The 18,335-nt window shown below is 36.7% G+C and overlaps 3 protein-coding genes across 3 annotated transcripts; 1 reads left to right on the forward strand and 2 right to left on the reverse strand.

Annotated features, from left to right (window-relative positions):
• Positions 1 to 1,028: 1,028 nt before the first annotated feature.
• On the reverse strand, positions 1,029 to 7,649 carry LOC132205277 (lamin Dm0-like). The gene is made up of 8 exons (XM_059634234.1): positions 7,093 to 7,649; positions 3,555 to 3,825; positions 2,962 to 3,144; positions 2,763 to 2,903; positions 2,506 to 2,711; positions 2,233 to 2,455; positions 1,837 to 2,127; positions 1,029 to 1,758 (listed from the first exon to the last, which is right to left on the reverse strand). The coding sequence occupies exons 1-8, from the start codon at positions 7,476 to 7,478 to the stop codon at positions 1,717 to 1,719; spliced, it is 1,743 nt and encodes a 580-aa protein (XP_059490217.1). The 5' UTR covers positions 7,479 to 7,649; the 3' UTR covers positions 1,029 to 1,716.
• Positions 7,650 to 8,566: 917 nt separating this feature from the next.
• On the reverse strand, positions 8,567 to 12,700 carry LOC132205296 (DNA ligase 1-like). The gene is made up of 6 exons (XM_059634263.1): positions 12,551 to 12,700; positions 12,158 to 12,338; positions 12,023 to 12,099; positions 11,026 to 11,966; positions 10,142 to 10,780; positions 8,567 to 9,869 (listed from the first exon to the last, which is right to left on the reverse strand). The coding sequence occupies exons 2-6, from the start codon at positions 12,328 to 12,330 to the stop codon at positions 9,624 to 9,626; spliced, it is 2,076 nt and encodes a 691-aa protein (XP_059490246.1). The 5' UTR covers positions 12,331 to 12,338; positions 12,551 to 12,700; the 3' UTR covers positions 8,567 to 9,623.
• A 1,711-nt stretch (positions 12,701 to 14,411) lies between these two features.
• LOC132205245 (uncharacterized) lies at positions 14,412 to 18,209 on the forward strand. The gene is made up of 6 exons (XM_059634194.1): positions 14,412 to 14,674; positions 15,283 to 15,425; positions 15,497 to 15,704; positions 15,769 to 15,920; positions 16,160 to 16,600; positions 16,681 to 18,209. The coding sequence occupies exons 1-6, from the start codon at positions 14,537 to 14,539 to the stop codon at positions 17,111 to 17,113; spliced, it is 1,515 nt and encodes a 504-aa protein (XP_059490177.1). The 5' UTR covers positions 14,412 to 14,536; the 3' UTR covers positions 17,114 to 18,209.
• The last annotated feature ends 126 nt before the right edge of the window (positions 18,210 to 18,335 follow it).

The following is an 18,335-nucleotide window of genomic DNA, read 5'->3' on the forward strand; positions in this document are numbered from 1 at the left end:
TTTCATATATATTTATAAATATAGTAAAATATATTTTGAATTTTATGTATACGTAAAAGTCAAATTTCAAATTATTTATTAATCATTTTAATCAAATTATCATTATATTACCCATCATACTTAACGTTCCATTTATTGTGATAATATAATGTATGTTAAAATAAATTGAAATGACGATTGAGAACAAATCAAATTTTTTGAATAATATTTCCTATTTAATACGTACAGCAGAGATTCGACTGAAAATATAAAAATTTGTTTTTGAATATCCATCGATATTCAATGAACTGTCCGAATATGAAAATTGAACAAAAATTTTCTATAAACAATATTTTGGATTGAATTTAATAAAATGTATTCCTTTCATTTAAAATGTTAATCTTTTCATACGTAAAGAAAAAAGCAATAAATGAATTGTGCTATAAATTTATAAAAAATAAATATGTTGAGCCCAACGTCCGCACATCAGCAATGATGAAAATTTTTATTGTTTTATGAGCTCTCTGATTAGGTACAAGTAGCACCCTATCAGAGAGCTCAGCAATGATATAAATTTTCTGATTACCGGACCTTAATTGAGCTAAAAAAATGAATACTTCCGTCGTATTTATTTTTATAAATCATTATTATATCGAAGAACAAAATCATTGCTTAAAATTTTAATTTTGAGTTAATGATTATATCATATTATAGCGACACAAAAGAGTATTTTCTATTGAAATAATTTTTTATTGCCAATGTTATTTTAACCTACAACATACAGAATTTCTCATTTTAATTAGTTTCTCTATAACATAACTATTATCAAAATATATTTAATTCAAAACAGGCAGAGACTTCATCTGGGTAGTGTCCGAAACATAATATTATGCACAGGAGACCTCCTTTTCGTTCACGCAGTTCTCTTCAACACCATGCATGTATTTATTTATAAGTGCCCTCTCCACCAGCAATGTGTTTTTTAACCATGTTAATTTAAATCCCAATCAGCTCAAATAAAATGTTAAGCAGACTGAATCCTTTTATTATTTAATGATGAAACTTAGTACTTTCAGCGCCCTTTTGTGGGCAGGCAACAGTCATTAATTTCAGTAACACTTTGATTCACTTTGATTAAAACTTTGTCCAACATCCCTTTTCTGAGCTCTCCAGCTTCCCTGTTTTTAAAGCTTCTCTGCCAACGTTATAATACAAATTTAATTTGCTTGCTACAAAGAGTACAAAGGCTTCTCAATTTGACAAATTTTCTGAAAGTTATGTTGCAGTAATTAACTTTTTTTTTTACCACCAAGTCAAAATTATAGATCAACTTCAAGTATCTCTTGCAGAAGCTGACAAGTAGACTGCATATGAAATCAATGGCTGTCAGCACTCATACTCTCAAAATCAATATAAAAAACATCTTCTCATTTACTCGCCACAAGCATTTGTGATGCTACAGCTAAAATTGAAGTAGTAAAAAGTGCAGTGGCGCACTGTGAATAAAGATAATACTTCTACGGAGCACCCAACAGGATGAATTCTATTCTCAGGTGTGTAGTCAAAAACACTTGATGTGTTCTGAGTAGCCCAGTGTCACTTGTAGAAGTTTAAAATGTGGCAGTAGATCGATTTTTAATATGATTCAAAGTTCTCTCTGCAGTATCATTTGTGAATGTTGGTTGTTCGTAATAAATATGATGACACTTATGGGAATACTGGGAGAGTTGTTCTCATTTACATGATGCTGCAGCGATCTTCTCTGCCATGCCCATTTTCCTGCGAACAAAACAATAAACAAGAGTAAATAAAAAATACGATATTATGTTCAGGAATTTGTCTTAAAAATCTGCTTACGGGGAATTCTCCATGGCGCGTTGACGCAGTTGAACTCCTCACTCTGACCTGCTCCAACCTGGCCATTTCAATTCCATCGTTGCCAAACAGAACTGTTGCCATCTCAGGTCCATGGAAAAACGTCTGACCTTTCATGACAATGTTGGCTGGTGGCTCGTGCGCCTGACCCTGGTCGGAAGACCAAATGGTGACAACTGCACCAGGCTCCATCTTCACCGACCTGTGGAACTTGAAGACTGTGTCATGTTCTCCTGCTGTCCTACTCAGGCTGCATCCACTCAGAGAAACTTCCTACAAGAAAAAAATTTCAATTCCATTTAACATCAAAGCCTCCTAACTGGAAGTTTTTTTTACATAGTTTTGGAATTGCCTTGAAAGTTATCTAGATGAACTTACTTTGTTTCCTTTGTTTCTCAGCTTCACATATCTGCCCTGAGGGCAAACGTCAATGAACTCGACGTCCCCAGTGGCCGAGGCTTTGGTGTCATACTCGTCCAGCTCCTCGGACTCCATCATAGTTCTCTTTCGTTTTCCTCCACGAACAGGTGTGCCACGGCTGGGAGTAAAACGGGCCTGCTGCCGGCTCAGGTTTGGAGATGCCATTGGTGTAATGTTCAATCTTTGAGGGGGAAAATTAAATACTGAAATTATAGCAATTTATTTATTTGCCTTGCTTCCTCAGATTCTATCAGTTTTTGGTAAGCAGCAATTTCAAGATCCAGAGCCACCTTGATGTCCATCAGGTCCTGGTATTCAGAAAGCATGTTGCTTGCTTCGTCCCGCAAACGCCTGATTTCATCCTCAAGGGCTTGTTTCTCGTTAGCACCCCGCTCTCTCTCAGCATTCAGCAGATGCTCCAGTTCAGAAATGCGAGCCTAAGAAAAGAACATTGATTTGCAAGAAGTTTTATTTAAAAATATAAGTACTTGGTAAGCAGCATTGTTGGCTTCAAGGCTGGAGATCTTTCCAGCAACAGTGTCCAGCTGCATTTTGTATGTGCGCGCCTCCTCCATGGCTTGAGCAGAAGCTCCGCTGGTCTTTTGCATTTGGTTCTTTAAGTCAGCAATCTAGAAACACAGTTTTTTTTAGCACCTAATAATAGTTCAAACCAAAATCAACAACTACCTTCTTTTCATAAAGAGCATCCACATCTTCTCTGTTTGCTCTCATCTGAGCCTCGTACTGTTCTCTGAGCTCCTGCAATGAGTGCTGAAGTTGGGCGTTGTACTCTTCTTCTATTCTGGACCTTGTTTCTGTTATTTCGACTTGACGACGAGTTCTCAGTTCCTTGACCTCTTGCTGGTGAATCTGAAATTTAAATGGTAGCAGAAACTTGAATTTAAGCCTTAAGGAATGTAAGACAATATTAATGTAAAAAATTAAATTTGAGATGTGGACAAATAAACAACAGCAACTTTTATTTGCCAATCTTCTTATTGAAAGATGTTTCCCTTTACAGATATTAAAAGGTGGATTGGACAACAAGAATCAATGAAAATATATGTGCCGACACCAATGATATGTCCAATTCACACTTTCAACATGATTTATATTTTGTAAGTTTAATGAATGATAAAATATGAAATGTCAATCATCTTTACTTTACACATTTTTCTTTTAAATCGCTAGTAAATTCAGCTTTAAAATTTATTCCCCTATTACAATTAGAATTTTAATTATTCTAAGTGAATTTATCAAATGTTTAAATATTAATTTACCTGCTCACTGAGCGCCAAAGATTCTTTGGTTGACTGCAATAGGTTTTCTGCCTCAACCCTTCCAAGCATCTCGTCGTCCAAATTCTTCCTCTGAGCTTCGTACAGCTTCTTAAGCTTCTCGTTCTCTTTGGCCAGCTCTTTGGCATCATCCTGGGCCTTCTTGCGCTCGGACTGAGCCTGATTGAACTTGCCGGTGAGCTCGTTGTAGTTCTTCTCATAAATGGCCGCCTGCTTTTCAACAGCATCAAATTCCTTGGACTTCTTTTCATGCCTGGACACAAATGAGAAAAATTTGGTATAAGTTGAAATTATCTAAAAATTATTCTGTTACATTGTATAAAAGATATATTCTGGCACAACCAAATTTGAGAAATTAGAAGAAGACGCGTCAAGACGCCCTTCCCGCAGTCATTCCATGCAAAAAGTGGCGACTTGATGGCGCTTGCTTATATTTTTATACCTCCACAAGTTCATTGAGAGTTAAAAGAGCGTGAAAAGCACGTGGTCTACAATGAAAGGTGTAACCAGACACCATTGCGGCCGGCAACTTTTCATTTTTTTTTTTTGCAAATTACTCGCTAGCAAGCACCAACAACACAAGTCTTTCTTTTCAAATCTTGGATGTCACACTTGTCATCGTTTCTGGTTTCACAAACACATTAGAGTCGGTTTGAAAATAAACGACTTTTACTGTCAAGCTATTTTTGCTTTCCTTGTTTGCGAGGTGTGGTCTCTTAATGCAAAATAACCACTGATTAAACTCATGAAGATGCATTATACATATCAATGTAAATGCCTAGTTTAATATGGAAATTAGCAAAAGAAATGTTGTTTTTGTCTCTGAAAATTGATCTTTTTTTAAAATAGAGATAATTATTGGTTATTTATACTTATTTGAAGTCAAACAAATTTATATCTACCATTAAAAACTTTTGCAAGTTAGAATCATTATAACCGTTAAAGAAAAAAGCTTGACGAAAGAGCCAAGAATAATTTATTACTTATGCCTTCAGGCTATGCCGTGAGCATTTCAACGAATATCTCTCTCTCTCTCTCTCTCTCTATTCCAACCGTCAAAATGCGGCAACTATGACATCATCGAAGGATATAAAAACGGCTTGCTTTTGACGCTGCACAAAATAGGTTAACATTATATGGGAGTTAAATTTTTCTACCTTTTTTATTTTAAGACGAATGAGAAAAACTTAATTTCTACTCAAAAGCTTACTAACTGCAGATCTCTAAAAGAAACTTGTCAGCGGCCAAAGTGCATCAGACTATCTTTTTATGTTGTTATGATGAAGCGGGACTTTTTCAAATAAACAAGAGCCGAAAAGCGCTGCAGGTGTTATAAAAAGGGAGAGAAAATAAAGTATAAAATAAAAAAAGCGACGCCGCGGTGCATCTCTCTCCCAGGCTGGGAGTGGTTGGCTGGATCACCATGAATACGGTGCGTGGCTTGCCCAACAGGAATGCGGCCCGCAAACAAAGAAAGAGCGTCCGTAATAATCACCATCAACGTCGGTTCAGTCACGTATTTTACCACAGCATTACTGCGTGAATGAATCGCAAAACCGCAAAATTAAACATCCGAAAAAAAAACTGGTTAACATCAATTCTAAAAAATTTGAAAATATTCTTTTAGTCAAATTAGAATTGAAAATTAACGCTGATGATATGCCACTTCCGCCCCACGTCCCATTCGATTAGTGGCTCTTTTCTGTCCCTATCCTTTCCTCGCCGTGAGAGACAGAAGAGCCGATGTAAAATAAGCACCGCCGAAAACAATGGCTTGAAGCTTCAGCCCTACGCTTTGCACGGCTGAACAAATTAACCACAACTCGGAATGCTCATTTGTGTGTGTGGGACTCTCACTCACGCAGACAGACAGATGCACGTGTAGAGAAATAGAATTAAAAAGCTCGCAATAAAAAAGTGTCAGTCTCCCCCGCCCCGAATCAGCATCTGTCCGTTACTTTATTTTAGGGCTTGATGCTGGGGGTGATTTGGAAATTGTGCTGGTGCCTACCCGCGATGGCACGACTTTTTCGCCTTCCGGCAACAACTTTTCACCATTTATTAAATACTTACTAAAATATGTTTAAGTCTTCGGCAGGAAAAAGGGATAAAAATTTGGTGAAAAGTTTAATTTGAAAACATATGGCGGATGTGAAGCTAACCATTTGAGATCTTATCTATCAAAAGTCAAGCGTAATTATAGTTGGCTTATAAAAATTATTGTTTCCTGGAATTTTTATTTTGTTTGGTGGAAATGAAAAAATGGCTGGATTGCTGGAAATTTTGACTGATAATTTTTAACCAATTTAAAAATTTATAAACTTATCTCCATGTGGATTTCATAGAAAATAGTAGTAAGCATATAATTTAAATACAATTAGTTTTAAATATCATTACAATTATATCTTTGAAAAAAAAATGTCCAAATGGCTATAAGCAAGCAATTGTATTATATATCATGATTGATGTATTTGCCCCCTTGTCTTAAATGCTTGCAACATTCTAATTGTCTTTAAATGTGCAATGGAAACTTAGGATTTTACTGGAAATTGAATTATTCTTCAGAACCAAAGGGATAAAAATAAGCTTTCATACATATCACATGAATAATATTAATAATATCACAATAAGTTACGTGTGGGAAGTTTGAATTCTAGACTGTACCCTTCTCTTATCACATACAAGGTAATCAAGGGCTCATCCCACAAATTCCGCGAACGGCTTCATTCATGAGCAAATATTGACTCGAAAGCAGCGGCAGCGGTGATTCAGGTCAAGGCGAGAAAGAGCATGGATTAGAAAAGCTGGTTATGCGAATTAATGGAAGAGACGGCCAGATTTATTTTGAAACTAATAATTTATACCGATTTATACCTAATAATATATGTACTATTTAAATTGATATACCTAAATTTTTTTTAAAAATAAATGAAAATTTTGTATTAAAAAGGCTGGAGATTAAAAAGACATCGTCTAAAATCTGTGCACGGGTTCTAAAATAATTTTTATTATTATTGTTTTAGTAGAAAGTCTGTTAATTTTTAAAATAAAAAAATATTATAAAATTTTATAAAACAGTTTATAATGCAGTGCAGTTTAAATTTTCTATCTTTAATTGAACTGCATAATATGCAATATTTTTTTGATCATTTCCGTTTTTTATTGTGAACCACGTATTCTTGCGTTATTATGACCATATTGCGTTAATCGAATATAACAGGGCAATAATAATAAAAATCAACAACACCCACGCATAGTTCACCTCACGTCACACCCCTTTTGAGAGGTGACGTCACTTTTAAGCGTCACCTCGCTGCTCAAACAAAAATACGGGCATGACTTCAATTAAACCTGTCTTAGTCATCCAACCTGAGACCGTTTTGACCATTTTCTAATGAAAATCTTTCGAACCGAAAGCATTCGTGGCCCCTAAATTTGGTTGCGCCAAAATTGGCAGAGGGAAAACGCGGTGCCGGCCGGTTTTGCACAACGCGTGCGATTCTGCGTAACAAAAACTCACTTTTCCTTGAGTTCAATGAGTTCCTCGTAGATGCGTTTGAAGTCAATCTCCAGCCTAGACTTCTCTTTGGAAGTCTCGTCCAGCTGTCTACGCGCCTCGTTGATTTCCCTCTCATAGGTGTTCTTGACGCCGGTCACCTCTCGCGTGGACACTTCTTGGAACGATTGAATTTCGCGGGTGAGCCGCGAGTTCTCCGTCTCTAGTTGTCGGACGCGGTCAATGTACACGGCCAGACGGTCATTCAAGTTCTGCAGCTCAACCTTCTCCTGCAGCCGGTTGTAGCGGGTTGGACTGAGAGGGCTGGTGGCCGAACGGCCGCTGCTGGACGGAGTCTCCGGCATCGAGCTCTTTGCCGGCGTTGACGCCTTCTTAGACCTCTGCGACATGTTTCCTCTTTCACACTAATCCTTGAGAACTTGATCCTTCGGAAGTCTGCTGTCTGATTGCACGATTAGTGTCCACTGCACCTGCCGACAGCGCGCTCCTCCGAACTTTAATCGCTTCTTTCTGCAGCAGGAATTCGACCCACGCTAAGATGGCGGCGCTGCCGGTCTCTTGTTGTCCCGCCCGTGCACGAGTCACGTGACTTGCATGGCGCGTAGCACAGACGACGGGCGGTGCTGGCCCTCTATGTGATACCACAGTGCATTATTTTTTTCTATTTTAATGCAGTGCCACCCTCACCCCTGTGATGAAATCTTGTTTCGTTGTCTCCCCTCTGTGTTTACTTTGCATCTGTATCTGCAACAGGTTTTATTTTAGAAGAAAATTTTTTACCAAATGATTTACCTACATATTGCAGAAAATTTTGAAAAATATAAAAAAAATATTACAGTTAATTATATGGTTAATTTCTTTTTATGGATATATCTATTATAAAGTTTATAATCATCATTCAATTTTCAATAATTGTATAAGAGCATCAGTTAGATCAAAGGCCACGCATCAGCTCTATTATGTTGGCCAAAATAAAAGATGTCTTCCGCCCGAGCCATAAGGCCCCATGGCTCTGACGACAGCCGTGTACCAACATAATTTTAGGATGCCCAGCCTTTGAGTTAGATCTTTCAATACTAAAATTTGTTTACATTTTCTTAAAAATATTTGCAATAAAGGCTTAAATCAATTTAATTTTTATATGTCATAAAAAAAAAGACAGGGACATTAAAAGTTTTAGGAAATATTCTTTTTTTCTATCTTTATGTGTCTTTATGCTTGTCATTCTTTTATGGTGATACGAAAAATGTGTAAAATACTTAATATCAAAGTTTATGACATTTTATTTTATAAACATCTCAATATTCGCAGATACATTTTACATTTCATTTTTGGATAATATATATAATCATTTATATATACTCCTACTCTAAATTATACGTTGAAAATTTTCACCATCTTCACCGGCTCATAAAAGGCAAATTTATCTTTCTACGTTCCAGCAAAAACAACAGCATTATTTTTCAATAGTTTCCTCATTATTTTTTTTTTCTTTCAAAATATCTCAATCTTGTATAGAAGCAGTTTAATCATAAATCCGTAATTTAGTGATTCACTACTAAGGCAGGGTTAGCAGGTTTAAGAGTACAAAGCTCAGGTTTTTTTTTATCTTTTGAATAAATGATAAGTTACTATGTCCTTTTGCAAAAGTATTCGTTTGGTGCAATTAATAGGAGGCGATCAGAGCAGACAGACTAGAGTAAAATAATAATAGTATATAAAATTGCCACATGTACATATGCTTTTTTTAATGGAAAGTAAGAAAAGCTGTGGATTTGCAGAAATAATGCCTTTTATCACATTGAGCTAAAAATTGTGTAAAAAACAGTGCGAATATAGTTTTACACTCGTGATGTTTGCTGACTGGTGGAAACGGAGGCTTGTTAAAAGAAACTACTTGCAAAAAGAGAAATAGGCAGCCACGATATCAGTCGGCAGCATAAAGAAGATATAACACTACCTTAGCGATTTGTGCAGTAAAAACAAGCAAAAAGTAATATTGTCATGAGCTCCGAAAACAAAATTAAATATTATTAAAATGTCTTCGTTAACTGATTACACAATATATGCAGCACTCTAATAAACTCGTATATAAACCAAAAAGGTATCGATTGATTCACTCAATAACAGGAATGGCAGGCCAGTAAAAAAAGTAGTGATAAAATTTGCAACTCAACCAGAATTGACTTGTGATTGCAAAAAATAGGATCTAAGAATAATCGTGACTGGCTTGCCAAGCCCGTAATTTTTTTTTTAGAACAAACACTATTTACAACATAGATGCGTAACAGAAAAACTTTCTTAAAAAAAATTAATTCTTGTCGGTCCTCGACCAACAAACCAATCAACCAACGTGGGAATTCACTTCTTCAGCTATGAAATCTGACCATGATGCACCTTCTCTCCCGATGGCAGTGGCGCTTCACCCTCGCCACAAACTAAGTTATTAATCCCTCTCATAGGTCCTTCATGAAATTTTTGCAATGTAGAAAAGTCACTATCGTCAATGAGATAGTTTGTGCGCGGCCGAGCTCTTAGCTGGCGGGCTTGTCCGCGTCCGCAGCACCATTGCTTTGCACCACCACATTCGAAATGCTCTCGGCCACACGCGGGGTCATCACCGGCGCTTGGGTTGTGTTGGTCACCTTGACCACCGCCTCCTGGGTGGTGGGGGCGTCCAACGCAGTCGTCGTGTGCAGCACCTGCGTGTTGGCCAGAGCGGCCGCCAAGATGTCCTGCTGGGTCGTTTTGGCCATGTCACCTCCAACTTGCAGAGCAACCTGAGGAAAAATCAAGTATTTTTTAGGAAAATTTAAAATGAAATTAAACATAATTAAGTTCAATAAAGTAAGAGATAATTGAAAAAAACCTTAATTTTGCTCAAAATAAAATTTAGCTCTCAACTGGGGAATTGGTCCACTTATTAAAATGAACTTAAATTGTATGAAATAAAAGCACAATTAAAAAGTATTTCCCTTAAAATTTAATCCATTACGGAGCATTAATTTAATTTAACTTAAATTGGATATCAAAGAATTTTTCAGAATTTCACCTGCTGTTGGTCAAGTTGGGCCATGCTTCCCTCATCGATGGCTAGGTACAGATTGTCCAGGGATGCACCTGAGCCCGTAAGCTGCGAAGGGTCAATGTACAGGGTAGTGCCCATGCCCTCTAGCCCACTCAGTTGGTGGAAACCACCTTCATCAACTGTCACCAAAACATAAGTTGCCGTTTCCGTATTTGCATCGACAGCTTCCTCTGAAGAGGTGACCGTGGCCGCCTCCTCGGTGGTTCCCGTTGCCTCCCCATTTGTCTTGGCCGCCTCTGCAGGTTTCGCCTCAGCTGGAGAAGCTGTGACTTGAGTGGCAGCAGGAGAAGACTCTTCCGTCTCCAAATCCTCTTTCTGCTCATTTTCAGACTTTTTCAACGGAATGTTTGGTAGGCTTGGTAGCTCCGGCAAGGAGGGCATGGCGGTCTCGTTTAGCAAGTCCTCAACTTCCTTGTCCAGTTTTTCCTTCTCCTTTGCAATCTCCTCCTTGCTCTTGGTCTCTTCTCTAATCTCCCTTACTGGAGGTGGCGCAATAGCTTCTGGCTCTTCAATTATGTCGTAAATTGAGCTGGCGTCCTTCGACTTGTCTTCCTTTGACTTTTCCTCCTTTTGCTTTTGTTCAGGCTCAGGTACTTCCTTGACCTGAAATTTTATAAAGAAAAAATCAGGAAATTTCTAAATGCATCATTACAAAATTTTAAATATAAAATTTAATTTACATAAATATGCATACATAATGGAAAATTTTAGGTACCAATAATTCAAAATTCTAGTTTTTTTTTTTTTTAGCTCAATCCAAATGTTGGAATTTACCATTCAGATTTGTAGCCAACTTTGAAGAAAGCGCATTTATGAAAAATAATAGAATATGTTTTGAAAAAAATCACCTTTTCAGCTGCCACTTCTTCTCCTTCTTTTTCCTCTTCTTCATCCTCTTCAACTCCGTCCTGCTCCATTTCGGAAGGTTCATCTCCACCCGACTCAGCAGCAGATGTGTCCAGCTTTAACTTCTTAGCCTCTAGTTCTTCCTCTTCCTCGTCCACGTCCCAATCAGCCAAAATTTTGTTTCTTTTCTCCCTCTCTTTAGCCAACTCTTCCTCCGTCTTTGGGGGGAACTTCTTAGGGGCGCCTCTCTTGCCCTTCTTTGGAGGACTGAATATTTTCCTCACCATCTCCGCCTGCTCCTTCGAAGGACTCTTTTGAATCTTTTCTGTCTTCTTCACAGACTTCGTCACCGAAGCTACTTTAGGAGTTGCTGACTTAGGCGTCGAGGATGTGGCTTTTGAAGATGCTGACTTTCGGACTTTTGGAGTCGCAGAAGTTTTTGAAGCCTTAGTGCTGGCGCTGGTCCCTGGCTGCTCACGATGCGACTTGCAGTGCAGAATGAACAGATTTTGACGGTTTGTTCCAAACTCGCACTCCTGGCATCTGTAGGCATGCTGAATAACCTCCCCTTCATTGTGTGTTGCTGGCTGCTGGCGAATGCGGACTTCGTGGTCGGAGTCATTAACAAAACGACGGTGCGTAATCCTCTGCTTGATTTGGATAATGTTGTTGGCTTTGGCCATGGCCGAGGACGTTTTCGGAGAGCTGGTGGCCGCCTTGTCCACCAACCGTGGCCGGCCGACGTTCCCCTGCTTTTCGTTTTTCTTGCCCTTCTTTTTCGGAGACTCGAACAACTCTCTGTAGTCAACTTTTTCTTCGGGCATAAATGCAGGAGACTTCAGAATGTTGACGTTTCCCCCTGACAACGACTCAGCTAGGACCACATCTGTGGGGAACTTGTCCATCACATTTATGCCTTGTTTACTTTTGGAGCGGTAAAGATCTGGAAGACAATCGATTTATTAATCAAAATTCATCAAATTTAGTATTCTGTCTTACCCATTCCCTTTTTTATAAACTCCATCTTCCGCCTGTTATTGTAGTGGTAAATGTTGTCCAGGTTTTTCACATACTCACTAAAAATTGAAATGATCAGTTTGTTTATAACTAAAAATATGATATTATCAATATTACTAAGTATCTTCTCCAAAAAACTTGACAATCGCCAAGGGCTTTTTCTTGAAATCCCGAACCATGTCCTCAGGAAGGTTTTTAATGTCCTTGACCTCGCCCGGCCACCAGCAGGAGCCCAACTTGACCCAAACAATCTCATCAGGCAGGTACTGAACCTCAGTGAGATCACACATCTCGACCTCTGAAAAAAGAAACAACGTTTAGAAAATGTCAACTGAGGAAAACGGAGAAAATTTCCAAAGAAACCTCCTCAAAGTGCATTGCTTACGAATGCGAGGACAACACGTAAGTGATAAAACGGAGAACCGATAATTTCGGGGCTTCGTGGGCCATACCCGCGTCGCGCGAAAACACTTGCACCAAGTTTTCAGAGAAAAACAATGGGAGGCTCACCTTTGGATCAGAACGGGACGATGCAGAGAAAAAATTCTACTTGATTTGGCCGGAAATCACCGCCGAGATGGTGTAATTGCTTTGTAATTCGGGTATTAATGCGGCTTGTTTACTGAAAACAGTGGTTACTGGAGTTGTAAGCAGCCATGTTTTTGCCAAGAGTGAGTGCAGCTGGTGTACTCAACACCATCTAGCGGGCAGACGACTGAGTTATTTTCTAGAGCCTCGGTGAAGGCGCGAGGCAATTTTATTATTGTTGCAAACAGTTTATATTGAGAAAATGAGAAATGCGCGAGAAAAGTGTTCATCACAACTTAACGACTTTGGCCTTTGGCCCTTTAATAGCTGACAATGAGAATGAAGAGTCAAAGATATAATTAAGAAAAAAAAATTGTTAAGTTAATCATGTGGAAAAAAAACAATAATTATTATAAAAGACTCACTTTTAAAAAGTTATTAATTTGAAATTAAATCTGTATTTACCTTTAATTAATTGTGAATTTTAACTAAATTATCAAATGAACGACCGTCGTGATCATTTAATTAAAACTTAAATTTCTTTGTTTATTTCCATGATTTCCATATACCCAAGGACTAAATTTTTGCAAACAAAACAACGGTCAATGAATTATTACAAAATATTCGCCCACGCCACTTTCATTTAAAAACAGAGGCAAGACCGTTTTGAAATTATTTGAAAAAAATCGAGCTGAGCAACAATTTTTTACCAAATATGTTCATAACCGCGTTCTAGGTGGAGTGTGTCGAAAGCCGCGTGCCCTAAGTAGTCCTAAGAAGTACATATTTAAATTTATTTATAATGCATTTTGATTATTTTTTTAACCAATCGGAGATAAATTGTAAGTTGAAATGAACCCTCGGATGAAATTAGAAGTTCTAAATAAATACAAAAGGCTAGCCCAAGCCGGGGTTTGAACCCAACCCGGAGCTGCAGGAGAGCAGCACCCGAACCATCAGGCTATTGCTGCTCACCTAACAATAATAGCAACAAAATTGTTTATAACCAATGCGTCCACGGGTCAAGTGCTGATTTCCAATTTGAATAGACCTACTCAAGAAAGGCAACAATGAAATTCGCAGGCACCTCCATCGACCCTTTTTGCGTCAATTTTGATTGTTGAATTGCGAATCGGTTGACCCATGACCGGATAACGTCAGGTTGAGAAATGTGTAACGAATAATTAGTGAAAATGAGCGAAAATTTTTATATGAAAGTTTCAGAGCTGCGCTTGAAATATGCTAAAATTAGGTTGGGGCATTTTTTTTTATAATACAATGGATAACTTGGCTAAAGACGTGAACTTTCTAATTACAACAATACATTAAACTGTTCAAAAAATTTCTAGTTGTTAAAAAAATTACTAGTAATAAATTAACCCCTTTTTAGACTTTGCCCGATTAGAAGCACATAAATTGCAATAAAATTGAAAATGTGTTTAAATATCCTTTTTTATGGAACAATTTCACGACTGAGGGTAAATTCAAAAACACTTTATGAATTCTTCGTCTTCTTTGACAAACTTATTTTAATAGAGAATAAGATTTTTTATGAATATTCAACATGATCCCAAATCTATTTAAAATGATTTATTATTGATTTCAACAGGCCAATAATTATTTTTTGTTGCTAATCCACTAACTCACAAAAACAGAGTGTCTCAGTCTATTGAAATACATTTTTTATTTCAAACATCAGCGACTTCCAACACAGCGTCACATTCATCCACTCTCCATTGGTCTACGTCAGCTTAGCTGAGTTATTGGACACTGTGTTATGCTGCGCATATAAGGCACATAATTATATGAAAATAGAACGCCAGAGACTTTTAGCAACATTGGCATGTTTTTGGTTTCATTTCCACGCTGACGCCAGAGCTGCGTGGAGTGCTTGGTAATTTCTTTTGACTGAAATCTTTTGTAACATTATTTGAGAGAGTAAAATCTGCTACAAACGATCTTCCCAAGATGTTTGGAAATTTGTATGAAGACCCAAAATGGTTGGGGTACTTGGAGGCCTACGACAAAAAGCTAAGTAATGCCTTAAACGAGGGGCGCTTTGTCGACTGCCGATTTTTGGTTGGCCCAAACAAAGGAGATGCGGAGGTGAGTTGTATTATCTTAATCTAAAATTTTTCAATGTTATTTCTTCAAGCGGACTATTCCTGGTTTTATTCGTCTTACTTTAAGTTTAATTGAAAAATTAAAAATTAGCAAAATTGAACAAAAACATTTACAAAATAGGTAAAACTGAAAAATGGAATTATTTTTTGTGAAAAAATAATTGGGTTTCCTCCAAGAGTTTTTTAAACCGCTTGATTAGCTTAAACTGCGCAATTCCAATCACAAGAGAATGAAATTTACAATATTCAATATTACAAAATATGTATATATAGTTTTAATAAACTCAAAATACGACTCTAGCTGCTTTTTTATATAATGGTATCTAATTATTTAAAAGAACTTAATTTTCTTGTTGAAGGAAAACCTGCTTCAGTGCATGTCACCTCTTCAGTGCTAATTTCTTCAACATAATTTTAGTTTTCCCCAAAAAATAAATAATTCCAAGTTGACATGAATATGTAATTAGAGCAAAAAAGAAGAAATTAGTAAAACAGATAAAATATGTTCTCATTGATCAAATTCACGTTCAATAAAATTTACAAATTAGGCGCTATCATATATGAGCATTTTTTTAATCTCAAATTTTAAAGATCATCTGTGGCTACTCAGCATTGATGAGAGCGGCAAGTGAGAAATTTGATCAATTAATTTCTGCTGCTGGACCTTTGACTTCTTTGACGGGCTTAATAAGAATTGAAAACGTTGAGCCGAACATCTTCAAAAAGATAATCGAGTGGGTTTTGTTTACAAAAATTAAATTACAGCAAGGATATGATTTTCATTTTTTTCCATACCCGATTCCAGATTTATTCACATCAAAATAAATATCACTAGCGACATTAGTTGCGCAAAGGACGCGGTTGCTTTGATTTTGGCCGCTGACGAATATCAGATTGAGCCACTCAAGTACGCTATGTGCACTGTTCTTGAAGGTCTGATCACCGTGGACAACGTGTGGCTCATTCTAAACACAATAGGGCACATCCCTGAGGCTGTCTCCAGGTGTACTGAGGTACAATTATTATTATTATTTTTCTTTTTAAACAGAAGGAAATTTTTATTGATTGTTATTGCAGATTTTATGTAAGGAGACTTTACGCTGTCTGCAGCATGAAACATTTAAAATTGCTAATGAGACGAGTTTTACCGTTTTGTTAAAACTTGACAATTTGAACATCAATTCAGAATTGGACCTCGTTGAAGCGAGCATTAAATTGAACAGATTCAGGTATAATATTATCAATGAAATATTTGAGCGGCTTACAGAAATAAAAATTCATTTATAAAAATTGTATTGCATTGGAATATTTTGTTTAAAAATTATAATAATTTCAAAACATCGTCAAAATTATAATCTTTAGAGATAATATATTTTTTCCCCATGATGGAGTTTTTTTTTATATAATTCTCTTTACCAGTTGAAAAAATTTGGTCATGAAATTTGAATTATTTTCCACTTTACTTTAGGCCTGCAGCGCCACTTGTCAGCTTGGAAGAGAACGTGGTGAGGATGGCTCTGCCATACCTTCGCCTTTTGACTTTAAACACCGGCCAAATCGCTTGCATTTCCGAGTTTCTTACTCGCGAGGAGCGTTTCGCGTTGGCCAGCAAAATGGTCTTTAAGGAGGACCGGTCGGTCCTTCCTCCAAAACTGAATGGCAACACGCAGCCACGAAACCGCAACAAGACCTTAGAAATGATGAAAAAAGGCAAAGTGATGCTCGTGACCGATGAGTTGATTAAATTGAAGCAAATGACCAAAAGTACCTTGTACAAGGTGACAACTCAATTCGACAGAAACATCATGACCTTTCGAGCCTGCCACAAAATGAGCGTTACCGCTGTCGAAATTATCACCCAGGCGGTTACAAATTGGAACACGAGATTCCTTTCTGAAGGAAATGAGAGGTTAGATTTTTTAAATAATTAAAAAATTAAAAAAAAAAATAATTGTATTGGCAACTGCTTAAACCGAATTTGTTTTGTAGGAACAAAATTTTGAAAAATCGGCGAGAATATGACGAAAACTTGAGTTTCGTCTATAGGTGTTGGGATGGCCACGTGTGCATATCCAAAGGTGAACTTCCTTGGGCAGGCAAGGTGAACTTCAATTCAACGCAAGTCGTCACCTTCAAAGAGGCAATACTGATTCCAAAGGGCTGCTTTTTTCACTTGACGATTTATTTCAAGCAAGGAGCGACCTATCACATTATCAGCCGCGAGAAGTTTATTCGCGGAAATTGCTGTGCAGTCAATGAAAAGAAGGAAATCATTGCTGACTGTATCACTTGGAAACACGAAAGGGTTTACAAAAACTGGGCAATTCATGGTGATCAGCATGGTTTCCATTTTAAATGGAATATAGGTGACAAAAAAGCCGCCTGTATCATTAAATCCATTCATTTCACTGTTCTGGATTAATTCGATAATAATTTTGCACAACCTCAGAGATTATATCGTTTTGCAGAGTTTCATTTTAAATTTAATTTTTTATTTTTGCATATAATATATTTTCATCATTATAACATTTTATTGAACTTTTTATATGTTCCCAGAATTCACAGCAGTTGATTTAATAAAGAATATTTCAAACAATGCATTACTTATAAAAATTTTAGACATAACTAGAAGATAAAATGTGAGTGTGGATTAAGATTAAAAAAAGGAACACAACTATAGGGGCTAGTTATTTTAAGGATTGTATTTGGTCTTTTGATGCTTTTTATGAATATCGAATAAAAAATTATTACGTAAAATTATGTTTTTAAAGCTTTGCTTCCAACAATTAAGTTTATGGATATGTTTTGCTCACTTTGCGCGAGGACTGTTTTTCTCAGACCGTTTCTGTTCATTAATTTATGGAGCCTAACAATACGCAGCTATATTTTTTTTTTCAAAGAATTACATCATCACTCAGATTCCCACTATGCAGCTAAAAGCGTTGCTTCTTTATAAGTTTTACGCACTTAAAATATATTTTTCTTTTTGTTGGAGGTTCTGAAAATATTTGTACCTTAATCAATTGTAAACACATGTATAATTATGCACAATAAAATTATGACCATTAATTTTCTTGCTTGGAAATATAATCTTATTATTTTTTTACAGCTCTGTATTGAATCATTTCTTTTTATTTTTGATCAAATCTTTCGTTTGATAATTTGATTGATTTATTGAAATCTGATTTTACAATAAAATATTAATCGTTTATTACCTGGATATTAGCAAGGTATGCTTCACGCGCAGTTGCTACGTTGGGCAGGATGCATAAATTCAGAAAATTTATATTTAAAACAGAGATGATTTTTAATTTGTTAAAATAAATAATATAAATTTACTATAAGTTTTTAACAACGAGTGGATATATTTTCTTGTAGCCAAAAGCAAATTTGTGAATAAAATATATAGAGGAAAGATTCCAAAGCTGAGTGAAGTTTAACAAAGGGAAGATCCTGTGTTTAATAATCGAAAGCCGTCAAAATAAACTTTACATCATTTTATTTTTAAATCTAAAAATGATTATTTTTGCTCATGGCATCTTTTCCCGTTCCTTCAAAAACTCATAATCTCGCAGAATAAAAAATAAACAACATCGTCAACGTCTCCGCGGACCAGAGCCAACGCATGCGCCACGCCATATGCC

The sequence above is a fragment of the Neocloeon triangulifer genome, unplaced genomic scaffold, assembly GCF_031216515.1.
Source record: "Neocloeon triangulifer isolate White Clay Creek 2 clone unplaced genomic scaffold, ASM3121651v1 ptg000002l, whole genome shotgun sequence".
Classification (NCBI taxonomy): domain Eukaryota; kingdom Metazoa; phylum Arthropoda; class Insecta; order Ephemeroptera; family Baetidae; genus Neocloeon; species Neocloeon triangulifer.

Excerpts from the sequence above, each read along its gene's own strand:
- LOC132205277 (XM_059634234.1), bottom strand. The coding sequence starts at position 7,478 with ATGTCGCAGAGGTCTAAGAAGGCGTCAACGCCGGCAAAGAGCTCGATG. Across the intron at positions 3,145-3,554 it reads CTTTGGCGCTCAGTGAGCAG|ATTCACCAGCAAGAGGTCAA; the intron begins GTAAATTAATAT and ends TTTAAATTTCAG. Across the intron at positions 1,759-1,836 it reads CGCGCCATGGAGAATTCCCC|GAAAATGGGCATGGCAGAGA; the intron begins GTAAGCAGATTT and ends TTTTGTTCGCAG.
- LOC132205296 (XM_059634263.1), bottom strand. The coding sequence starts at position 12,330 with ATGTGTGATCTCACTGAGGTTCAGTACCTGCCTGATGAGATTGTTTGG. Across the intron at positions 10,781-11,025 it reads AAGAAGTGGCAGCTGAAAAG|GTCAAGGAAGTACCTGAGCC; the intron begins GTGATTTTTTTC and ends ATAAAATTTCAG. Across the intron at positions 9,870-10,141 it reads CCCAACTTGACCAACAGCAG|GTTGCTCTGCAAGTTGGAGG; the intron begins GTGAAATTCTGA and ends ATTTTTCCTCAG.
- LOC132205245 (XM_059634194.1), top strand. The coding sequence starts at position 14,537 with ATGTTTGGAAATTTGTATGAAGACCCAAAATGGTTGGGGTACTTGGAG. Across the intron at positions 15,426-15,496 it reads ATCTTCAAAAAGATAATCGA|ATTTATTCACATCAAAATAA; the intron begins GTGGGTTTTGTT and ends ACCCGATTCCAG. Across the intron at positions 15,705-15,768 it reads CTGTCTCCAGGTGTACTGAG|ATTTTATGTAAGGAGACTTT; the intron begins GTACAATTATTA and ends TTGTTATTGCAG.